Source organism: Mirounga angustirostris, unplaced genomic scaffold (assembly GCF_029215605.1).
Source record: "Mirounga angustirostris isolate CCGP_5_RB_7025 unplaced genomic scaffold, mMirAng1.0.hap1 SCAF_6, whole genome shotgun sequence".
Classification (NCBI taxonomy): domain Eukaryota; kingdom Metazoa; phylum Chordata; class Mammalia; order Carnivora; family Phocidae; genus Mirounga; species Mirounga angustirostris.
In genome coordinates, this window is record NW_026991714.1 from 42,787,522 (window position 1) to 42,811,691 (window position 24,170).

The 24,170-nt window shown below is 47.4% G+C and overlaps 1 protein-coding gene and 1 long non-coding RNA gene across 4 annotated transcripts in view; both read right to left on the reverse strand.

Moving 5' to 3' along the window:
* Window positions 1-5,898, reverse strand: part of LOC135364720 (uncharacterized) — a 44,986-nt gene extending 39,088 nt beyond the window's left edge. Inside the window, exons 1-2 of the long non-coding RNA XR_010412298.1 lie at window positions 4,915-5,898; window positions 4,204-4,480 (exon numbers count right to left, since the gene is read on the reverse strand). This is a non-coding gene — a long non-coding RNA (uncharacterized LOC135364720). The remainder of the gene's footprint in view (window positions 1-4,203; window positions 4,481-4,914) is intronic.
* Window positions 5,899-13,064: 7,166 nt separating this feature from the next.
* GLUL (glutamate-ammonia ligase) lies at window positions 13,065-22,468 on the reverse strand. Of its 3 annotated transcripts, XM_045877255.3 has the most exons (8): window positions 22,309-22,447; window positions 21,104-21,223; window positions 19,467-19,645; window positions 17,932-18,093; window positions 16,283-16,429; window positions 15,766-15,893; window positions 15,387-15,586; window positions 13,065-14,796 (listed from the first exon to the last, which is right to left on the reverse strand). In XM_045877255.3, the coding sequence occupies exons 2-8, from the start codon at window positions 21,208-21,210 to the stop codon at window positions 14,478-14,480; spliced, it is 1,242 nt and encodes a 413-aa protein (XP_045733211.1). In that variant the 5' UTR covers window positions 21,211-21,223; window positions 22,309-22,447; the 3' UTR covers window positions 13,065-14,477. The 3 variants fall into 3 exon arrangements, with proteins under 3 accessions (XP_045733211.1, XP_045733212.1, XP_045733213.1); XM_045877256.3 differs by lacking the exon at window positions 21,104-21,223 and having other exon boundaries at window positions 22,309-22,468; XM_045877257.3 differs by lacking the exon at window positions 21,104-21,223 and having other exon boundaries at window positions 19,467-19,640; window positions 22,309-22,428.
* Between the last annotated feature and the right edge of the window lie 1,702 nt (window positions 22,469-24,170).

Genomic DNA, 24,170 nt, shown 5'->3' on the forward strand with positions numbered 1-24,170 from the left:
CTGGAGCCTTAGCAGGAAAGGTCAGTTGATTTAAATAGCTATGGCATCCACTGCAACTTTCCTGGCCTAAGAAAGGAAACCCAATCCATGGGAGATGATGTGCCCATGGCTCTACCTATGGTGCGGGTGGACAGAGGGCGGGCCTGACAAGCAATCGTTAGACATTTGCTGTGTTCCCTACTAGTGTGCTTTGGCACGTCCACATGGTGGCCTGACTTAATCCTGAGGGCTGTACATCATTACAATCATGTTATAGGTGATGAAAAATCTCAGCAAGATTAAGTGACTTGCCCAAAGATAATAGGATTAGACACCTCTCCTTCACTAAGTGTTGTAGACTCAATGCCATGATGCTAAAAAGTACAGACTTTTTTTCTCAAAAGATCACAAATGCATGATTTTTTTTAAACCCCAAACTGTGGGGAAAAACAACCAAAAGCAATTCTTTCCTACCCCTGCCTCGAGTTAAGTCACTACCATCAGTACTTGTAAGTTTTTCCAGGAATAGTCTATAAATATAAACGTATAAGTTTGTGTGTCTGTGAGTGTGTATGTTCCATGCACACACACACAAATGGTAGAATACGGTATGCTCTTTTGCACCTTGCTTTTTCACTTAACAATATAGCTCCTATTTCCCTATCCGTACAAATAGACCTCCTTCATTCTTGTTAACAAGTGCATAATATATATGGATGGACCATATTTTTCTAACCAATTGGTTCCAATAGTTTGCTAACATAAACAATGGGGCAATGATCCTTCCTGTACATGTCTTTAGGCACATATGCAAGCATGTACATTCCTAGAAAGAGAATGCTGGGTGTCCAAAGGATATGTGCATTGGAAATAATGATTTAAACTGCCAAACTGCCCTCTCAAAAGGATGTCCTAATTCATACTTCCACTAGCAATGTCTGCAAGACTGCCAGTGATTCCAACCTGCCAGAAAGGTCCAGATTCTCTTTCTATGCTGTATCTGACAGAACCAGTGCCCAGACCCAGGACTTCTGGTTTTAAGTCTAGTGTTTATTTTTACTTTTATGCAAAAGTTACCTTCCACATAGACATGGTCTAAAAGAGGTGGGAAAAAGTCAGAATTTAGATGAAATAGAAGGGATAGTGTCTCTACCTAGCTTAGCTCCTAGGAGTAAAGAAAGCAATCCAAACTTTTGGACAAATCACTAAACAACCTAGGCTCCAATGGCCAGCCTTATCTCTGAGCCTCATAGCCCAGAGCAGGCAGAGAGCTACATGAAAACATTACCTTGTCTCTGCTGAATCTCCTGGGCTTATCTGGGGGGCAATGTTTCACCATGTGGACCCAGGAAGCTTTGCTTTCCTTCCCTGGTCTCTGAGGATGATGGCCATTCTACTCACGTTGATTCTACTGGTTTGTGTGATGAAGGTGCCCACAGCATTTCCTTGATTCATATCATAAAAATGGGACATTTATATGAAGACATCTTAAATAATTCTTAAAAGATTTTACTTGGGCTGCAATTATAGGAAAGTGAGCATCTTTAGAAATACCATGACCAATATGTAGTAGCAGGAAAAACTCTGCTTAGCACTTTATGGATGTTGTATCGTTAATCCTAACAATAACCTTTTAATGCTCTGTTAATCCCATTCTACTGATGAGAAAAATAAGGCACAGAGAGAGAAAGTAAATCGCAATATCACAAAATAGTTAAATAATGGGACCAACAATTAATCTTCCATCAAATTCCACATCCCCAAATCTTTCTAGTACCTCATATTGAATATAACTGAATAATACTTATTATTGCAAGGAATACAGATAATGAATGCACAAATAGATTAGCTTGGTAGATTGGTACAATAGATCGGTAATGTTATGCCAACTACGATACTTATGATGAAAGAAACCCTAAGACTGACATGATGGAATAATGAGAGGACAGAGTGAGGCTTTAGAGAGTGCAGTCAGGGAAGCCTTCTCTGGGAAGGTGGCAGTGAGCTGAGACCCTGCGGATCAGACAGCTCTGCTTGGAAATGGGGAAGATGCTTTTCTGACTGAAGAAATAACACACTCAACGATCACCATCTTGGTGTGTGCACAGACCAGAAAGTGGGACAGTAGGACTGAACACAAGGAGGAAGGGCACTCTGGTCTGAAATGAAATCAGAAAAGCAGAAAGAGTGCAGATCAATGCAGAGCCTAACAGACAGCAGAATGGAGCTCACATTTCATTGCAACAGCAATGGGAAACTATTGAAAAGTTTTAGAAGAGCTAGGACATGATCTGATTTAGGTTTTTGAAAGATTATTCTGGTTGCTGTTGGGAAGTAAATTAATTGGAGCTTAGAATTGAAGGAGAGAGGCCATTTGCGAGGCTAAAGTTGAAGTACAAGTGAGAGATGTAGTGATTTGGGCTGGGAATGTGATGGTGGAGGTGAATAACAATGGAAGGATTCAAAATATATTTGTAAATAAAAAGTACAGATTTGCTGAGGGACAAGATTGGAAGAGAGCACGTCATGAATGAAAAGGAAGAATTAAAATTAATGACTAGGTTTGGGGCAAGAATGGATGATGCCAGAGAGATGGGGAGGAAGAGTCTTGGAAAGGGTGCTTTGAAATAAAAAGCTCCATATTGGTTATATTTAAGTTTTAGGTTCCTAGTAGCCAGCCAACTGAGTTATCAAGTATGGAGTTGGATACAGAAGTCTAGAGCCCAGAGGAGAGAAAAATTAGGGCACAGAGGCTGAGGGTTACCTGGGGGGGATGTACATTTAAAAAGTCTAGGATAGAGCCCTAGAAACTCTCTAAAATGCAGAGGTTGAAGCCAGTCAAGGGGAGTAGGAGCCAGTGAAGGAGACAGAAAAGGAAAGGATGTGAGATGTGGGAGATAAGGAGGGGCCAAGAACACATAGAGGTATCTGCAAATCCAGAGTTCTGTGTTCATACATCCAACTGGCCCAGAAGGAAAGCGTTGTCCTGAAGGTTTTGGTCAAGGCAATGAGTTGGAGGGCAGATGCAGAGAATAAGTTAGGACTAGTACCAGAGAGCACAGTGGAAGGGTCAGATATGGAGAAGGGGGGGAGTGAATGGGTCCACACCAGGGGATGTGTGCAGAGCGTGGACATGAGAGACTCTGTGATAAAGGCTAAGGTTTGAAGTTCCAGCTGGTTTGAGAAAAATCGAGATGGGGGCTTGATGGAATTAGTGTAGGATAATCAGTTCAAAGCAGGGTCCAGAATCATCAACGCCTGTGGAAGCAGACTAGGCTTTGTAGCGACAAACCCCCTTGTGCAGCTTGAGGTATTATAAGCTTGACTTTACAAGAATGGACAATTAATCTTGCTGAGTTCAAGTAAACTGATGCCAGGTAGAGAGTGAACTCAGGCCCTTGGAGACCCAACTCATGGCTTTGTTCAGCCCTCTAAAACTAGTAGGTACTTGGGCGCCTGGGTGGCTCAGTTGGTTAAGCCACTGCCTTCGGCTCAGGTCATGATCCTGGAGTCCCCGGATCGAGTCCCACATCGGGCTCCCTGCTCAGCGGGGAGTCTGCTTCTCCCTCTGCCCCTCCCCCCTCTCATGTGTTCTCTCTCTCTCTCTCTCATTCTCTCTGTCTCAAATAAATAAATAAATAAAATCTTTAAAAAAAATAAAATAAAAAATAAATAAATAAAACCAGTAGGTACTTCCTGAGGTCGATTTGGGATGGTTCTTACAAATATATACTCCTCTCTCCCTCCTCTGGAGATTACTATGTAGTTAGCTTTAGGGTGAGGTCCCCGACTCTGAAAGTTTACAATTTGTCCCCATCACCACAGTTGTGGGAAGATCAATAGTGCTAGGAGCACAGAACTCTTTGGTTAGTTTGGAATTTTAGAAGACCATCTTGTATATGGTTGCAAAATTTGAGGAAAAGGTGGCACGGAAGTGAAAAGTTAGTTCTAGCTTAGACTAATGTCTCCCTGCCGATTAAAAACAAACAGCATGCAAATAAGTCCTTTGCCTTTTTGGAAAAGCAACATTTATATGGTCAGAGAATACACTCGCCGTAAAGTAATTGCCACTTCCACATCTAGAAAGCATTTCTCTGAGGGACCTCGGGGACATCACACTTACTTGCCATGTTCCTTTCTTCACTGAACTTCCTTTCCACCTGCCTTTTAGGGATATCCTAAGAATGCAAGAGGTTGTCTGCTAGTACGACCACCTCCTCATACCTAGATGTGAGGAACCAAGTTAACTGTGAGAATCATAGTGGAAAATGCATGCTGCTGGTTTTCCCTTTTCATTCATCTGGTCATTTTAGCCCCTGGTTGCAGTTGCTGAAGAACACAACAGGGGCGCCTGGGTGGCTCAGTCGTTAAGCATCTGCCTTCGGCTCAGGTCATGATTCCAGGGTCTTGGGATCGAGCCCCGCATCGGGCTCCCCGCTCAGTGGGAAGCCTGCTTCTCCTCCCACTCCCCCTGCTGTGTTCCCTCTCTTGCTGTCTCTCTCTGTCAAATAAATAAATAAATAAAAATCTTAAAAAAGAATAAAAATAGAATTATATAAAGAATACAACAGAGTCGTCATTGTTACGCTTCGGTCTTTTCAGACCACACAAGACAGCTAAATGGATATGACATATTCCCTTCGGGATCTTTCTCCATCCCCTCCTCTCTCCATCCCAGTGCCAGGTTGCTTCCCAGTCAGTGTTAAAATAAAGATATACATTGGGAGATTGCACTTTGTAAGGGAGAAGAAGAAAGCGCCAGGAAGGCAGACACCTTATCGGCATCAGAAATGCTCCCTCCTGGGAGACATGAAGGCAAAGGAGCAGGCACCGAGAGCACCAGCTCTCAAACCAAACTGTGGCCGTGTCGCAAACAAAGGTAAGACGAAGAGTAAGGGACCTGTGACTCTTGTATCTCTTGTCTAAGAAGTGTACCTTGATGCCACACTGCGCAAGTTTCAGAGAACTTTCACACTGACTGTGCTCACAGCCACGGGCCACTTCTCACTGCCACGTTCAAGATGAGCAAACAGACTGAGCCCTGGCAAACTGTGGAATTAGGTTGCTTGGGGTCAGGTCCTGACTCCGCTTCTTACTAGTGTGTGGCCCTTGGCCAGTCACTTCTTCTTTCAGTACCTCAGCCTTCTTCTCTGTAAAATGGGAATAATAAGAGTAAGGCTGCTACAAAGGGCTGTTGTACAGTGAAATGAGTCAATAGCACCTGACATGCAGTAATTACCAATGCAGGGTAAAATCTTCATCTTCATCTTTATCTTTACAGATAAAGTCCTTCCTGGTACAGGTTTGTTTTTGCTTTTGTTTTTGTTTTAAGATTTTTATTTATTTATTTGTCAGAGAGACAGAGAGGGAACACAAGCAGGAGGAGTGGGAAAGGGAGAAGCAGGCTTCCCGCGGAGCAGGGAGCCCAATGTGGGGCTCGATCCCAGGACCCGGGGATCATGACCTGAGCCGAAGGCAGACGCTTAACCGACTGAACCACCCAGGCACCCCAAAAATTAAATGCCTTTTATTCTATGAATTATTAAGCAGCTCTCACTGGCGTTAAATTCTAGGAGAACTTTTTTTTTTTCTTAAGATTTTATTTATTTATTTGACAGAGAGATAGAGAGAGAGCACAGTCAGAGTGGCAGGCAGAGGGAGAGGGAGAAGCAGGCTCTCCACTGAGCAGTGAGCCCGATGTGGGGCTCGATCCCAGGACCCGGGGATCATGACCTGAGCTGGAGGCAGACGCTTAACCGACTGAGCCACCCAGGCATCCCTGATATAGATTTTTGTAGAGTTTATAATTTTTTAAAGCAGATGCTCAAGAGGTAGAAGAGGAAGAAAGATGAGCAGCTCAATTCCATAAGAACTCATTCGAAAACATTGATTGGGTATTTTCCCAGATACTGGATAGACTTCAGGTGCCAAAGATAGGGTAGAGGGCTCTGAATTAATTCAAAATGATGTTTTGTGGGTGTAAATTCAGAGCCCTCTACCCTAACTTTGGCACCTGCTCTTCCTGTCTATCCAAGTTCCTGGAAGTGGGCTATCAGCTTCTGAAATACAACAAAGAAGAATGTGTCAGGTCTCCAGCTCCCTTTGCAGCTTCCCCACTTGCCAGCAGGCATGGCATGGTGATGGAGCCTCAGGAATGGAGACAAGGTCACCCCTGTGTGTGTGTTCTCACAAGAACACTCAGTGCTCCACCGCGCCAGGGGCTGCGGCCTCCAAAGGAGACACCAATGGGCCCCGGGCTGACGCCTGCAGGCAGCTGGCCCTCAGCGAGATCCTCCACAGATTGCGAACCCAAGGAGGCCTCAGGCACAGCTAAGATGAGGGGAGGAGAACTTTACAGGTAGCGTATGCTGTCACTGGAGACCGAGAACATATGAACAGGCAGTAAAAATTAAACGGTCTCCCTCTGTCTCTACCCTCCCATCCCTTTGTCCTCTCTCTCTCCTCTATCTCTCTTCTTGCTCTTTCCTCATTCTCTCTCCATTTCTTTGTTCTTCTCCTCCCCTTCTGTTGTGACCTCTAAGTTGGCTCAGCGTCACTGTTCCAGATCTTACATAATATGGCTTATGAAAGCAAAATAACCCTGCCGCCTGCCGTGCCAGGCTGGGCAAGACCCAGAGTGAACAGAAACACCTGGTGCTCTCGGACTTTCTTGGACTGTTTGCAAGGCGGGTCAACGGCCCCGGGGATCACGGGCCCTGAGGGCACTGGACCCCTGAGTCTCTCCCGAGGTGCACTCAGTCAGGTCTTAGAGATTCCCAATCTGCTAAAAGGCAGAGAAAGAACAGGTCAGAGACAAGGGAGGGTGGTGGTGGAGTGGGTGTTGGTAAGGGGAGACCCGATGGTTGAATCACAGGAGGAGGAGGACAAGGGTCTTCCATCCTTTCCAACCTCGGTGACTGCCTCTGGAATTCTTAGTCAGCATCTCTCCTTAAAAACTGCGTGATCCATATCAGTTTAGTGGGCCCTGGAAGTGTTTCTTGCTTTTTCAATAGTTGTGTAGACAAAAGGGCAGGGCCAGACCGGTATTTTGAAACGTCCTGAAATGGTTTATGACAACCTTGTCCCTCGGGGGATGTCCCTGGCTTCCCACATCCTGATTATTCAAGCAGAAATATTAATTGGGCCCCTTTAGGTTCCCTCCCGGGAATGCTGTGGCAAGAATATAGAAGTCTTTTGGGGTTTCTGAGTTTATATTCTTTCCGCTGAGGATTTGCTTTTCTTCCTTAAGTATCAGAAGAAGGGTTGGTTTATGAGGTTTTTTGTTTTGTTTTATTTTGGCTTTGGGATTAGAGAAAGGTTAGCCTAGGATAAGGAAGGAATCAATCACATTGTGTGTATATGTCTTCTCCCAACCCTTTAATCCAGGTGAAATGTGGTTACAATGACTCTCAGGTGCATCTCTAATGGGAAGATGTGTCACAGAGAAGCATGCAGGCACGGGCTTGCGGTGGGTCTAATGTGAAGGCAGATGTTGCAAGTGGTTTGGGAAGGCCAAAGGAATGTCCAGGATAGCCATATACTTGATATGCATAAACACACACTTTGGGGCTTTTTTGGTCCCTGTAGCCATTGTCTCTTTCTTCCTGCCTGCTCCAGGTTCCCTGAATGGCTCCCAGAGGACCCTCCTGCTCTTTGAGATGGAGAAAGGGAGAGAAGAACAGAAGGGCGTAATTAAGAACAAGAGTCAAAGGAAAGAAACCAGAAACCTTAAATAAAAGACTTTCTCCCTAGGATAATAGTTTAATCTTTACTACTGCCTCAGGGCCAAAGTTGACAAGGGAGGGTGGGGGCAAGAGTCCGTTGTGGTGAATTTTAAAATTTACCCCAAAATTCTTTGATACACATCTCCTCAAGAGGTGGAGCTTTTCGTTTCTCTAAGTGTGGACTGAATTTAGAGACTCCCTTCTAGCATATAGAGTATGGCAAAAAGTGATGGGCTATCACTTCTAAGATTAGGTTATAAAAAGACTGTGGCTTCCATATACTTTCACTCCCTCTCTTTCTCTCTCCCTCTCTGATTTGCTTTCTTGATTCATTCACTCTGGGGCAAGACATGTCCTGAGGAGCACTATGAAGAAGTCCACGTGGCAAGGAGCTGAAGCCTCCTGCCAACAGTCATGTGAAACATGATCTGCAGTTCTAATCAAATCTTCATGGGTTGCAGTCCTGCCAGTTTAACTGCAACCTCCAAAGAAACTCTGAGGCAGAACCATCCAGCTAAGTCACTCCCAGATTCCTGGCCCTAGGAAACTGTATGAAATCACAGATATTTGCTGTTTCAAGGAACCACATTTTGGGGTACTTTGTTATGCAACCCCAGATAACACACTTCGGATGCTTTCAAACGATAGGCATTCCTCAGGGATGGAGAGCGCTGGGCCGAGCCACCTAAGGAAGATTGCTACCCAGTTTTAGGATGCCTATACATGAAGCTGGAATCTTTGAACAGTGAAATGATTCTCTCCAACCTGGAAGAAATGACTTAGGGTTAAATATTCCTATTACTACTCATACTAAAATGTCACCTCATAATTTTCTCCCCAGAGAAATGCTGTATTAAAATATGACCTGGTCATTTCTTTCAGACTTCTCTAACATATCTGACTTTCTGAGTTCAGCTGAGAACGCTGATGGCAAATAAGTAATCATAAACTGGAAAATCATTCCTATCCTCCAAGAAAGCAAATTTAAGACTGAATTGCTTTATTTCAGTTTTGGAGATGATAGTTCATAGCACAGAATTCTAAATCTGGAAGGAATCTCATCCCCTCCTGGGGGGAAGAAAATAACCTGGAAGACTCAGCTGCTACCAGGATATAGCAACTGGGACGATCACTCCAAAAGGCTCTGCATTTTGGAAGACGGAGAAGATATTTCTGGACCAGGTACTTTGGGATTAACTGCAGCAGTGGGACAGCTCATACACAAGCCATTAGCACCTAAGACTGATGCTTGTGAATAAACTGCCCCCTACCCTGCCCCAGGCTTTTATCCACTTCTCCTAGCCAGTGATATTGGTAGTGACTTTTCTCTAACTATCTAATTCAACAAACATTTACTGAAGGCTTACTTGGCTAAGTACCTGAAGTGGGCTAGGTCATAATATAGTTATATAAAAATGTTTCTAAGTCGGCGGTTCTGGGTCCTAAGCCCACCTAGGAATGAGTCTGGTGGCAGGTTCTTTGGGGAGAATTCCAATATGTTCATTTTATGACCTCTTCTAAAGAAAGACCTGGAGAAGTAGATATGCCTACAGTACTGTCTCTCTAAACTTAGTTCCTAACAAATCACAGATTCCTTCCCAGAGACAAGTGTTCACTTCTTCCAAACAAAAAACAATCCTCCTCTCTCCCCTCTACCAATATAATACTGTACTTCTGTATACATAACATTATTTGAGTTATCAAAACTGTTTGCAAAATCATTTGAGGATAAGCTAGTATACATAGCGATAGGACCAGAAGTCCCATATTGCTTGGTGATGCCAATGACATTCTTTTACCTGTAAGAAGAGGAGGGCATAAGAGAAAGAGAAGAATTTCCATTGATTTGATCCCTTCATTCATGTGCTTGCACCAAAATACCCCAAATAGTGCCTATTAAATTTTGGAGGTATCCTGAATGCCTCTTCCATTTAATGTCAATATAATAGAGGTGTAATAGTTACAAGGAAGAAGTTACTCTGAACTTTTACTGAAAGGCAAATGCAGAAAGGCTTCCAGGCAGAGTTTAGATTCGTGAGCACATGCCTGCTGGAGAGAAGTGCACAGGTCTGCCGACGAGGCCACAGATAGGGTGCAGGAGCTGAGCACACTGAGACAAGCTGCCATCTCAAGACGATGCAAGTAACTCAACCTGAAATCCATGAGAAAGAGGACAATTTGCTGAGGTCCAAGGCCCCCAGAAAACAACTCATGAAATGGCAGTAGGAACCACACCAATACTCCTCGGTAAAGTGGGACTAGGGCAACAGCTCCTGACATCAGAGGGCTCTGGGCAGTGCACCATAGACAAATACTTCTAAGTTGACAGTGCCTGAAAATCTCCTACCCATGAAGCAGAGAAAGGGTTGGCGGCGGAACCATGCTTGAAGACTTAGCTTCTATGGCCGGCCGGCCTGCTCCTCGTGACAGCTTATCAGCCCAATGAATTGTACTGAGGATGTGCTGCTTCTAGAAGAGCTATTCCTAAGTTCCTGTCTCCTTCATTAAGATGCTGTACCTTGGGGACCAGGTTCATGTGGGATGCCTGTACTGTGTGTCTCATGTGTACATATATGCATGTCCAAATACGGTGTATGCCTGTCACAGGACATGTCAATGTGCGTGTATCTGCATATCATAAAATCAAGTATGACATTTTCTTAAATGAGTGGTTGGCAATTGAGCTAAAAGCTATAAAATGGCAGGGCTCTAATCAGCTCTAATCTGTTTACAGTTGCAATTTACCTGAAGCCTTTGGACTTACATAATGAATTGCCACTTTATATTAGTTATAACTCATAAAGCAACACAAGGCTCTTGGCAGCCTGACTCCAGCCAGAGTGAACCAAGCCAGCAGTTGTTAAGGTCACTAAAACAGAGCTTAACTTCAGTGCCATGACCTGGGTTAGAACACAGCCAGACCACCGAGACCTCATGGGTTCAATGTCACCAACAGAGCCAAAGGCTTAGAGCTCACAAAATGGATACTTAAAAATAATTAATTAAGCAAGTCCTTCAGGCACCATGACAGGACTGGGATATAGTGCTGAGAAAGCCGGGACCCCTGCCTTCCTGAAGTTTATAATCAAAAAGTCCTGTTGAGGGATGGGCTGTCTTTAGGATAGCAAGTTACTTTCTAGACTTGACTTTATTGGTGTAAGGGCCGAGCAATAGCTAGAATTAGCTGAGAGGCCTTTGGTGAGATAGGTGAAGTCTCGGTGCCGCGGGTATATTCAGGAACTTCCATGCTCCTGTGTGATCCCACCCAGGAGCACAGATCCGGCTTGTTAAATGGCCCCAATGTGACCATCCAAGGACTGCCGTGGGTCCTCCATTTGCTCCCTGACATTCCTCTATTAGCCTGTGCCATCATTTAGTTCCTACCCAGTAACTGGCAGGAGGATATTAAGGAAACTCATGTTTTTAAAACGGAGAACTCCTTTTGTGAACACTGGCCTGTCTCTTTAACGCGGCAGGCTTGGCCGCCATTCTTCTTAATCTATCACTGATAACTTATCAGGTAACCCAGTGTCTGTTAAATGAGCTATTAAAAAAAAAACTTAGAAATACAAGGGGATTGCCCTGCGACCTGTAGGTCAAAGCTAATTCTGGGTGCGAGGGTAGAGAAGGAAAAAAACTCGTTTCCAGCTAAGTCCGATCACATAACTTAGAATTCCTTTTCGTGTAATCTTTGCTGGGGAACTCTGCTCAGGCCATTGCCTTGATCTAGTGCTTGTGCTACAGATGAAATCTCCTCCTCCTCCCCCGCCTCCCCCAGCCCCAAGGACTGCAAGGGGTACTCCAGTGAAGGGAAGCCAGTTTCAGCTGGGAAGAGGGAAGAGCTTCAGTAGAAAGAACACCCCACATTTATCAGCAAAACCAAGAGAATGCTGAGTGACAGAGGGCACTCTTAATCATGCTGAAACAACCAATACAAACTGGGATCATACCCAGCAAACCAATAAGATCATCCTACTTTGAAAATGTGGGGAGCCAACGTTCCTAGGCAAACAAACAAAACATGAATATCTAGGATTGCTTACAATTAGAGCAAAATACACACTTGCCCAAAGAAAATGGTGATCTCTAAGTTTGCTGTGACAGGACCCACCTACTTCCAAACTGATAGAGGACAGTACCTTTTGAAGACAATAATTACTATTGCACACAATAGTAATTGTGTAATAATCCTAATTCCTGGCACATTAGGTTAAAGTGTTGGATGACTAGTGCTTTTGGCTAGAGGTACATGCACAGTACTATGGAGAAGGGCGCTCTTACCTGACCTGGCATGGACATGAGCTAAGGTAGGAATAAACCAGGCGAGGTGGAAGAACTAACTTCCAGGTAAAATGACCAAGAACAAGGGCACAGAGGTGTCACCTGGAGCTTTTGGGGGAATCCTGAGCAGCTCGTTGGGCTAGTGCCAGGAAAGGCATGTCCAAGGCCTACCTGGGCTAGCTGGCCCTGAGCATAGCCAGCCTTGGAAGGTTTCAACCAGGGTAGCCACAGGGTCAACATGTGCTATTTAGAAGAATCACTGGCAGGTGGGTAAGGATGAAATCAAGGCCAGTAGGGAGGAGCGCCTGGGCAGCTCAATCGTTAAGCGTCTGCCTTGGGCTCAGGTCATGATCCCAGGGTCCTGGAATTGAGCCCCACGCCGGGCTCCCTGCTCTGTGGGAAGTCTGCTTCTCCCCTGCCTCTCCCCCTACGTGTGCTCTATCTGTCTCAAATGAATAAATAAAATCTTTTTTAAAAAAATCTTCCCCATCATATTAAAAAAAAAAAAAAAAGACCAGTAGGAATACTGAGAAGCCTTTGAAACATTAACGATTTCAGGCTGCTATAAAATTAAGCCAGAGGGGTGCTTAAGACAATGTTACAGCATTGTAGAGCAAAGCCAAGGTCTGGAGCACAAGGAGGGGAGGGTTGGGGTTTGTACCCTCCTACTAAACTTTAGGGCCGGGATATGCCTTCATCCTGAGATTCCAAACACCCAAAGAACAGGGAAGAGCTGGTTGGCAAAAATCAGGATAGATTTTTAAAAATTCCTAGAACAAGTAAACTTGAGCTTCCCGTGTCTCTTAAAAAAAAAAAAAAATTCCCCTTTTTGGATAGGACAGAAAACAAAAGGGCACATAGGGATTTAAGACACGAAGAATCAAGTTAGAAGAGATCTTATGTTAGGTTGATTTATAAGAGCTGCTCTGGGCAGTTAAAACAGTCTGTTTACAATGGGAGCTACCTAAGGCTGAACATACTGTACATGGCAGTTAGAAGTCGTCATGGCAAGAGAAAGCCACGGCCGGCCTGCTGCAGCCAACAGGAACACGAAAACAGCCAGACACAGGAGGGGAAATGTAGGGACGAAGGTGGGGTTTGCTTTTTATTATAAAAGAAAAAGTAACTCCTCAGGAATCTTAACAAAGGAAAGGAGAATCTCACACTCAAGAGAACAGACACCAGGATACAAAATGACAGGTGTTCTGACTCCAGGGCTGTCCCCACCTCCTCACAGAGCGCACATGGGAAGGAGACAGTTGAAGCAAACAAGCGATTCTGTAAAAACAAAGACTCAGAAACCCTACGAACAGGATTAAAATCTAAACTTCTGGTTTTGCTTTTTAAAAAATTTTAATATATCAAAAGGCCTGCTTTAGTGACATGCTAGTCCCACCAGAAAATAATCCCAATAACCCCCCTTGTCAGTAACACGCTCAAGTTGACCAGCCAACTCTTATTTCTAAACCTGTGTGGACATGTGTGTCTTTTAAACCAAAGCCACAGGGCTCAGGTGACTGCTCCTTCCACAATGTGCTTCCACCTGTTACCCGACCGGTGTCCATCTCCCCCCAACCCTGGAAGAGTGGGCAGAGCACAGAGGACCCTACAGTGGCAGTGAGGTAATAGCGAAGAGCCCCGGATAGCCAGCTTTGTAAGCACTGCCTCCCTCACCCCCACGCAATAGGAGATCCTTATTTCCAACCAGACTATTCACTTCGAGTTTGGCTCCCAGTGACCAGAATGTTCCTCCTCCTTTAGGGAAAAAAAACCACACATATCTGCACACCCATATATATAATTTTTTTTGTTTTTACATTTAAATATAAAAATACTACTCTGCTGTGTTATAAATGGAGGACCAAGCAATAAGAACTTTTTCTTCTAAGGAAGGTCAATCCATCCTTATGCTGAGCTTGTCTTCAGGGGAGGGCCATTTAGCCCCAGCTAAGGGGAGCACTGTACCAGGAGGACAGGGGTGCATTTTCCTGCCTGGTTCTCTCCTAAGTCTCACTTTTAATAGAAAGTTGGTTATAACCTTACACGAAGTGGAACTTCCTACCAAGAGGGGGAAATCCTAACCTAACCCCAGAGTAAGTAACCCCCCGTCCCCAACACTCAGCTACCTCGAAGAAAGAGCCCTCCCCCTCCCTTCACAAACACTATGCTCTGTCCGGATAGCTACGCCTATTGGACAAACACACCTGATTAAATGGAAATAGTGGTTATGTCTCCCCACCCCCTCCCCACTAACGTACTAGACAGCTTCAGTGACAGGGAAAAAAAAGGGGGGGGGGTTGTGAAAAGATTAAGAACCTGACCCCTCTATCCTGGCCAGAGAAAGCAAAGAGATATTAACTGGGCATGAGAAATAAAAAAAGACCTTGATATTCCGCCCTTTGAGTTACAGCTATTAGGACAGTCAAGAGAGGGGCAAACATGGAGGCAAGATGGAGAATTAGGAGGGGTTTGATGGCTGTAAGTCTAGTCCACTTAATTTTTGTACTGGAAGGGTTCATCGCCAGTTTCGTTGAGAAGACACGTGCGGATGAGGGCTTCTGTCACTGAAAAGGGGTCACAGTTGGCAGAGGGGCGACGGTCTTCAAAGTAACCCTTCTTCTCCTGGCCGACAGTCCGGGGAATGCGGATGCTAGCACCACGGTTGGCCACGCCAGCGGAAAAGTCGTTGATGTTGGATGTTTCATGGAATCCAGTTAGGCGCCGGGCGTTATCCAGACCCCCCTTGGGATCGTAGGCTCGGATATGGTAGTGGTGCCGCTTGCTCAGTTTCTCAATGGACTCCTCAATGTACCTAGAGGTAAGAGAAAAGATGGGGGTCCAACCTGGCACTAGGAAATCTGCCCTTCAATGGCAGGGGCACAGGTATGGAGCTAAGAATGGAGGGACTCATCTCTCCAAGACTGTTCACAATTCACCAAAACATTGTCCCCACTGATCAAATAATCCATGAGGGCAGCAACTCTGCCTTCTTCCCTGTGTGTCCCACCCAATGCCTCACAATGGTGCTGGATGCTCAGTAGATGGTATTTGTTGAATGAAAAGACCCTAATCAAAGACCCTGCCCCACCCAGAAGGGTTAAGTTCATTCACATGCTTTTATTGTTACTAAGTTATTTCATACTGAAGATTTTCAAACACATTTAAATTAGGTCCCCCTTTCCAATCGCAATCCTTGGATTCTATTCCTAGAGTATGTTCTGATACTCTTCAAACAGGAACAAACAAGAGAATTAGAAGACAATTTTCAAAGCCAAGTACTAAAAGCTAAGGCACAAATGGAGAAGTCCGGCTTACTTATTATTATTAGCCCCAACACATCCAACCCTTGGCAAGTATGCTGGCAAAGAAAGGAAGATGGCCCCATCAGGAGAAGGCACTCACTTCAGACCATTCTCCTCTCGCATGGCCTTGGTGCTGAAGTTAGTGTGGCAGCCTGCACCATTCCAGTTCCCAGGAATGGGCTTAGGGTCAAAGGTTGCTATCACTCCAAAGTCTTCACACACGCGATGCAAGATGAAACGGGCCACCCAGAGATGATCTCCCATGTCGATTCCTTCACAGGGTCCTATCTGGAATTCCCACTAGAGAAAACAACACGCCTGGCCTTTAAAATAATACCAACTTCTCACCCCACTTCACAAGCTCCAAACCCTGCTCTTTTCTCACCTCTGTTCCAACCCACCTAAGTTCTGGGTAAACGAGGGGTGCCAGCAAAAGTCCCCACTGGCCCATACGTCCGATAGAGGAACAAGTCATTTACCTGGGCAGGCATGACCTCAGCATTTGTCCCAGCAATCTTGATGCCGGCGTACAAGCAGGCCCGGTAGTGAGCCTCCACGATGTCCCTGCCATAGGCTTTGTCAGCTCCCACGCCACAGTAGTATGGACCTGCAGAGGCATTAAGATGAGAGGTCAAGAGACAGGAAACCAAGAAATCCCTTTGCACAAAAGTTAGAAATCAGAAAGCTCTCAACACTTGCTCTCTGGAATCACTATGCCTGTCTTCACCGGGAGGTAGGGGTGTGGCGTGCAGGGGGCTCCTCTGGGCCATAACCTCAGTGGAGCCAAAGGGTTTCCCCTCCATGTTAATGTCTAAATATCCATGTCTGGATCTGGGTAACGGGAGGGATCTTTACCATATTATTTCGGCCAGCCTCAGTGTATTCCCATAGCTTCTCTGATCCATAAGGAGTCACTGTCAGCTCTGGGGAGGGAGTCTTTCCTTGGCAATGAAGCAACTAGGGAACAGGAGGTTCACATCTCACCGGGGGACTTACCTTGGGGCCCAGGGAAGCCATTGGAAGGCCAACCAAAAGGGTGCCCATCTGTGCCCATGAGAGTATATTCCTGCTCCATTCCGAACCAAGGATGCTGATTGCTCACCATGTCCATTATCCGTTTACAGGTATGCCTCAAATTGGTCTCTAGAAAAAGAGTCAGTGCACCATTAGATACATATGGGCAAATCCACTGAATCCCAGTGCTGCTGGGGAAAAGGTCTTTAGATTCCACAAAGCTGAAGTGTGGACTATAAGGTGAACTGACACAGAGTAATAAACCTTTTCTGTGCCCCATCAGCCTAAGTGGGGAAAATGGGAGAAGCGGTAATCATACATCTATAGGGAGACTCCTGGGTGACAAACAGATCCCATGACCGTGGATCTAGAACAGAGCAAGTTTGCACCTTATCAGCACGCTGGCCACCTCCCAAGTACCAATGTCAGGCACTTAAACTCTCCCATTCAAGTACTAACCAGGCCCGACCCTGCATGCACTTAAACTCTCTACGCACAAGACAGCCGCTTTTAGTTGTCAGACTTATCCCTAGTTTCGCAAGCACTTAGAGCCAAACCTACAATTTTCACTGAGAGAATCATTTGTCTATTGCGGGCCTCCCATTCCAGGTGAGAAGATGAAGGGCTAAGTCGGCTAGCACAAAAGTAAAATATTAAAATGAGATGAGCTTAACTGGAAACAATTTCTAAGCTGGAAAAGAACTTTAAAATAAATACTTACTATCAGCTACTTGACTATGTCCCAAAAAAACATTTTAAGGCCTCTGCGTTAAGGAAAACCCACAACAGAGTCTTCCTAGTGACCATGAGGGAAGTATTTTAAAGCCTCTAGTTTTACAAAGGAGAAAATGCAGCTCAGCTCAGAGACACCAGGCAGCCTACCCAGCTTACAGGGCATGTAACAGAACCGGGAAGTCCACGGCTACCTTGGCTTCAGAGCTCATGCCCTTTACAACAACACGGTACTGCCTCTCTAAACAAAGGCACCTAAGGTCCAGGCATGAAGTGACTCGTCGCAAGTTCGCACTGGCAGAGTGTAGCAAGAGCCTAAACAGCGGGGAGGGTGGGGGCAGTTCCATTGAGATAAAAACATGAACAGCGAGAGTCAGGATCAACGGCCACACCAGGCAAAAACCAAAAATGTAGTTACAGTGAACCTTGAGGCACATGTAGGTTTTCGGTGAGCCCAGACGGGAGATGGATTTTATTCCCCTTCCCCTCTTTTAAAATCAGGGAAACTAAGGACAGGGGATAAATAACTTGCCAAGGTTCATAGCCAGTTAAGCGACAGATCCAGAATTCAAACCCATCATTCCGACTTCAGAATCCATGTTTTTTAAATCTAGAGGCAGGCGGGAGGGCTGTGTCATGGGGAACTCTACTGGTAGAAAGATTTAAAGTAATTCACTGTTGTTTTATACAACCAATAGGAGACTATGGGTAGATGGACCACACTACCTTTCTGAGGAAATTTGGAGTGGAGATGCCATGTCCAATCGGCCAGACTCCTGAAAACAGTTCTGAGACATGAGATAGTCTAGTCCAGTATTCCCAGGACCAATTTTGGAATCTCCTGTCTTTCCCCTTTACAACATTCATGGATCGAGGAGCCATACCTATCCTATACACACCTGCAGGCTTCCGGTTGTACTTGAAGACTTCACAGAACACCAGCTTGTTGGGGTCCTTGCGGAAAGGGTCCCGAAACATGGCAGCAGGGACAAGATACATGTCACTGTTGGAGCCTTCAGACTGAAAGGTACTAGAGCCATCAAAATTCCACTCAGGCAACTCTGGAGGAAAAAGAAAAGGGAAAATTAAGCTAAAAATGCAGAGCTTTTCAGGCAAGAGTACAGCCCCTTACTTAACCTTTCCATGTCTAAAGATCTACACTTTCTTTCCAGAAAGTCAGAGATGCATGACTCCTGCTATTCATATGCAAACTCTTGACAACTGCACATAGCTTTAATGTCCTATGTGAGAGGCAAGTAAGACCACTGCATCAATTTCTTAAGAAAAATGACAGCCACAAAAACAGCCTGAGAGTGACTGATGTATCTTCCCTAAGTCCATCTACTAGACACCAAGAAGACAAACTGAAATATTCTGACATAACCAGGAAGTCAGTCATCATTTAAAAAATGGTAATAGGAGAAACAGATTCTGATTCCCCTACTAGGCCACCTGTGTTGCTTCTTTAACTCATCTCCCCACTGCGTCTAGGGACTGTTCCAGCTCAAGTTATGTCCTTATTCTATAGATGAGGAAATGGACAACTAGCAGGATAACTTAGTCAAGGGTGCTCCCATTATCACTTATCCACTTTCCCCACTATGTTTTAAAGGTGGGTTTCTTCATCTCTCAAGTTGACTATGAGTTCTCTGAAGGCAGAGAGACCAGACTCTTACCTTGTACCCACCCCCCACCCAATGCCTGTCTAATATCTGCCACACAGCAAGTACACACTATATACTTTATTTTATGGTCATGCATTCACCCCAGTGGGAATACTATCAGAAGAGTAAGCCATCCGAAAAATAGGTTAGGAGGTGATATTTTTTCTCTGGTTCCCTTCCAGAAGGAGGAGGGCTATGGCTTGCTCTAGACTGAAAACTGAAGGTCACGACTTATACAAGAGCTCCTAGTGTGATAAGCAATCAGGTGGCTTAAGAATTTCCAAAAGTAGAATCAACTAGAAACAAATGAACGGCCAGTCCTATTTAGAAACCACTTTACAGAGTCTGCTTTGCATCTAGAACCTCACTGATAGGAACATGAAACAGTATCCAAAGAGTTTGTGAAGCAGAGAGCATCGTCAGGATAGAGCACTGGTTTTCAAACTGGGATCCTGGGGATGCCTTGGAGCCAACTAAGCAGGGATGCCCAAGTCAGCAAAGTCTCCGGCTCCCCCTCCTGCCCCAACTAGACTTTCAATCTTTTTTATTCAATATACTGGCTTGCATGGAAGATTCTATTGAAATAAAGGGGTCTATTGTTGCTATGCTTTGAGGCAATGGAGGAGCTTAACGTCGACTGAAGTCTGAGAAACCCTGCCTTAGGAAAGCTTGACAAACAGAATTATAAAGTGGCCAAATCTAAATCTAAAATGGCTTGGTTTCAGGCTGCTCCCACCCCCACATGGCTCCCACTCTGCTTGGTCTCTCACCTTCTACACACTTGGGCTCACTGTCCAAGGTCCGGGTCTTGCAACGTAACCCTTCTCCGGTCCCATCAATCCAAATATACATGGCTTGCACTTTCTCACCCTGAGGCAGGGACATGTACAACTGCTTGATGCCTTTGTTCAGGTGGGAGCTCGCGGAGGTGGCCATGGTGGACGCTGTTCTGCAGAGAGGAACCGACCAAACAATGATCACCGACTCCAAACTGATCCTCTGTAGGAATGACTCAGTGAGGACAATTAAAGCAAAAAGTCACAATGGGAAGGTCGTCCCCTCCCTTTGGAAGCCTCACTCTCCAGGGTATAGTTAATTCATGCTGCTTTCAGAGGGATTTAAGATTTTACATGAGACAAAAATCTCCCCCTAGGCTTCCTCGAGCTAGAATCCACCCTTGTGAGGACTAAGCTCTATTTGCTCAGTGTAGCCAGGGTAGGGGAAGTGTTTTATTTTTCATATAGTGTTTTATGGGCAAAACACTGAAGTTCAGAAAGAGAGCATTTACAGAAGGTAGCTCTCTCCCAATAGGAGTAAAATCCAGCCACAGAAAAGCTTGGCTGCTTATGGTGTCTGGGTCAGTCTCGTCTTTTCCTTGCATCCTAGCCAGCACCTCTGTGAAAAACCCTTTTTGGAGATTTCTCCACCTCTCCCAAAAGCACCCCACATACTGAGACAGTAGGAAGAAGAAACAAGGGGGCCAGCTAGAAGATTCAAAAGGCTGATGGGTTTCCTAAGAGCAGGGCAGTGATTACAAATCCCCGAGGTATCAAAAGAGCTGATCTGCGTTGGATTCTAAGATGCACACTGCCAACATTTCCATTGGTTTTCTCACTTAGGAAGGCAGATTTACATTTGCAACGGACATTCTCAGATTCCAGAGAACTTTAATGAGGAAATTCCCACTTCTGTTAACAAAAAGATCTGGGTTTTCAAAAGCTGAGGCACGCTAAAAACTGCAAGCCACTGCCACAAAACCTCTGAAAGAAGAGAAACCCAACACAAGAGGAAATGTCGTACCCCACCCCACCCCCAGCTCAGTCGCCCAGAGTGGATGGAAACGGAACACTTTGTTCCCCAACGACTTGGGCAACTTTCTGAAGTACAGTGGCTAAGTTTCTATGGGCAACCGTCCATGTTTGCCCAGCCGAAAACAGAACTGCTTCTCCCTCCAAGAGCCTCACCCCTTCCCTTGGGGAAGAGCAGAACCTTCTCCGTCAGGTCTCCGCACTGCATTGCAGAACCGGTCCTTTTCCATATCCCTTTGCATACCACCCGGGCAGAGGTCTCGGTCAGGCATCGCCCCCAACCCTCCCCCACCCCCGCCTTTAAAGGCCAGAAGGAACACCTGACCCCTTCAGCTCCCACTAAAGTCTACAACCCAGTCTTCCTCCCCAACCTGTTAACACCAACAACATCAAGCCACACTTTATTCCTTTAAGTCTCAGTTCCAGGCTTCCTGCTCTTTTCGGTGAGATGAGTTAGATGCCAACATTCTAGTCTACTGTTATCGACTGGTAACCCAGTGCCCTGAGTTTATGTAGGGCAAAAATGGGATTCTGCACTTTCTAGCGGTTTCTGCAGCTGTCGCCGGCTCCGGGGTCTTCCTCCCTGTCTCTTCACTCACCGCAGCCACAGAAGGTCAATCGGATCGTTGGGGTAGCCCTCCCTGGCCCTTCTCCTTTTGGAGTTGCGTTCGCGCCTCTCCTGGTTCTCCGGCTCTCGCTGGTCCATGCACCGGAGCTTTCTGGGCGAGGGAGACGGAGACGGAGAGGGGGTCAGGGAGCGTTCGGGATCGCATCGGGACGAGGAGGAATACGAGGGCTGGTGGGTCACGGTCTTAATCTTGACTCGCGATTTCTCTCCGGAGTTCATGGAGTAGGCGACGAAGCCGAAGCAGTTGGAGGGGGATTCCGAGGACCGCGACTCCACGTCGTCTTCATCTTCGTTGTTTGTGGTCGTGGCGGATTTGCGGCTGGGGGGGGTTCCCCGCTTCCCGCCCCCCGGGCAGTTGGGATAATCCACTTTGAGGGTAGCCCTTTCCCACTGAAATGTCTCTAAAGTCGGCGCCCCGCCCCTCGGGCCCCCGTCCGGATCTCAAGGCCTGGCCGAAGGAGCCATACCCCTCCGAGGGCAGAGGCTGGGAGGGAGTCGGGGAGTCGGGGCGGGAGGCGGGGGGGGGGGGGGGGGGGGAGACAGCGCACCGCCGCTGCCTCGGCCCGGCCCGGCCTCTCCGCCCGCTGCGCCCGCCGGCCAAGCCGCAGCCCGGGCTCCCCATTGTTCAGTCACAGTGCAAGGCCCCCGGGACCCCGCGCAACAGCGGCCGGTACTAGCGACGCTCACGGCCACTCGCCTCAGTGTAGGCGTCTAGAGATCCTCAAGACCACGACGATCCCCCAAGGCCCGCCACCGCGGAGCAGAAGAGCGAGGCTCCCGTGGGGCCACCCAGCCACTCCGTCCGCAGCGCACACAACACCGCCGAGCTGGGAGCGCTGGGCCCGAGCAGTGGCTCCACCGTTCGCCTCGCTGAGCGACCTCCAGGGGCGGCGCTTAGGGCCGCGAGCAGCGAGAGAAAGATCAAAACAACTCCCCGCCCTCCTCCAAGCCTGGCGATCAGCGTACCCCACAATCGCCAGCCCAGAGCCTCCGGGAGCCGGGGACCGCGAAAGCACGCGGAGGGCTTGGGGGCAGAGGCGCACCGTAGGGGCGGGAGGTGCAAGGGGCTGCCCCGAGCCGCGGGGCCCGCAGGCCGGGCTCGGGAGGTTCGGGGAGGTGGGGGGCTGCAGGGGCGGCGCGCACCACTTCGAGCCCCCGGGCCGGCGGCGCGCTTACCTGGGCGGCGAGCAGGCGGCAGGGCGGGCAGGCCTCGAGAGCGAGGTGCGGCGAAGAGAGGAGGCCGGGGTGCTGCTCAGAAGCTCCACTCTTCTCCCATTCTCAGCTCTGCGGGGCTGCTCGGCGCCCCGCACTCTTTATCGGCGGCCCGAGCCGCCCCCGGCGCCCTGATTGGCTCCCAGCGGCCGGGAGCCGGGGCGGATCGGCTGATGCGCGCCCGGGCCCCGCTGCGATTGGCCGAGCGGCCGAGCGGGCGCCGTCGGGGTGGGGGCGCGAGGCCGGGAAAGAAAGAAAGGGAAAGGGCCTTGGGGGAAGGGGGCGTGCAGGGGGAGGGGAGCAGAGGAAGGGCTGGCCGGCGGCGGGCCGACAGGCGAGTTCCTGCCAGGAAGGACCCCGCCTGCCCCGGCTGCCGCTCGCCTCTGCGGGCAGACCGCGGGCCTGGGGTCGTCGCCTTAGCCCCCACCCCCGGGCCGGAGCGGGGCGCCCAGCAGACCGCCCGGCCTCCACCCCTGCCGTCTTCAGGTTGGACAGTTTTGCAGGAGAGGCCTCTCTTTTACGAGGTCGTACTGCAGACCCCAAGGCTCCCTAAGGACATTCTGATCCCCGGGAACGTAATTTTGCCTTTTGTTGTTAGAGAACCTCCAGCCCTCCTCGGCGCTCGCGTCTAGTTCGAGACGCGGTGCGGGAAGCGGGGCCGGGGCGGTGGCGGGGCACCCAGGGGGCTGCCCGAGGTGGGCCTGTCGCGCGCCCGCCGGCCCTCGCGGTGGGACTGGGGAGGGGAACGGCAGTCGGTGTTCTCACATCAGTAATCAACATGCTGTGCTTAGGTCCTGCCATAGAGAGGATCCTGGCGGGCATAGGAACGGTCAGGAGACCTGTCATATTTCGCCTCTGTCACTCCCGAGACACGTCTCTCAGCGACTCTTTGGGCCCAGGCTTCCTCATCTGCAAATAAAGCCTTTGGAGAGAGGACCTTTAGAGCCGCCCACCACATTTGAAATTCTGTGTGCAAACTGTTTCCCAAGGGCAGCTGAAAGAAAAGTGAGGTCTTCGCATGCCCCCTTTGAAGTCCAGGGTACGTCAAAATTTTAGAATTTTTGAAAATAATGCTTTGTTTTGCTTTCCAAGTAACTTATTGTGCCTCCTTTTTAATTTGGAAAATTAAAATCAGTACCCCTTCCTCCTCTCAGCCTTGCTATGATGGTTGAGAAAATGTGTATGTGAACACAATCTTGAAGTGGATGCTTGTCAACAGATGCATAATAACTCTGTGGTCTATATAGACACACACACACACGACATGCACACATACGATATTTTCATTGCTACCCGGGCCCTTGCCTGAGTATCTCTTTTTATTGCCAAAATACACCTGATAGTGTCTAGTCTTTATTGCATCTTTCAGGAGCCCCAGTATTTGAGACTTGGAGATTTTTCTGTTTGAAGACCAAGTCAGTCTTCATTGCCTTTGGAAGAGGAAGGGAAGAAGGTTGTTCTTGTGGTTATCTTTCGTACCACAAATATGTAAAAGAAATGTGGCCTGTGACCTCACACACATAACTTGGCTTCTTTGGTCAACATCCTTCCATTCTAGAGTGTCTGTTAAGTGACAGATGCAGCTTTCACCTCAAACGGGGTTTTGATATATTTCACACAGGTGACATTCTGCACTGGGTAAAGTTTCCTTGCAAACATAAGAGAGTCCATCTTAAGTTTCAGTGCTATATGCTGAAGTATTACGACGTGGCTAAAGGCTGGGCTTCAGGTCATACAAACACACGTTCCAATCTGGGCTTCACTTCTTACCAGCTTTGTGTTAGTTTTCGTAGCCACATGAAACCACCATTTCCTTGCCTACAGAA

What these genes read in the sequence shown, in the direction of transcription:
- GLUL (XM_045877255.3), bottom strand. Translation starts at nt 21,210, where the DNA reads ATGGACCAGCGAGAGCCGGAGAACCAGGAGAGGCGCGAACGCAACTCC. An exon ending in TGAGCCCAAGTGTGTAGAAG is followed by an intron (nt 18,094 to 19,466) that starts GTGAGAGACCAA and finishes TTTTTCCTCCAG; the next exon opens with AGTTGCCTGAGTGGAATTTT. An exon ending in CTGAGGTCATGCCTGCCCAG is followed by an intron (nt 15,587 to 15,765) that starts GTAAATGACTTG and finishes TGTTTTCTCTAG; the next exon opens with TGGGAATTCCAGATAGGACC.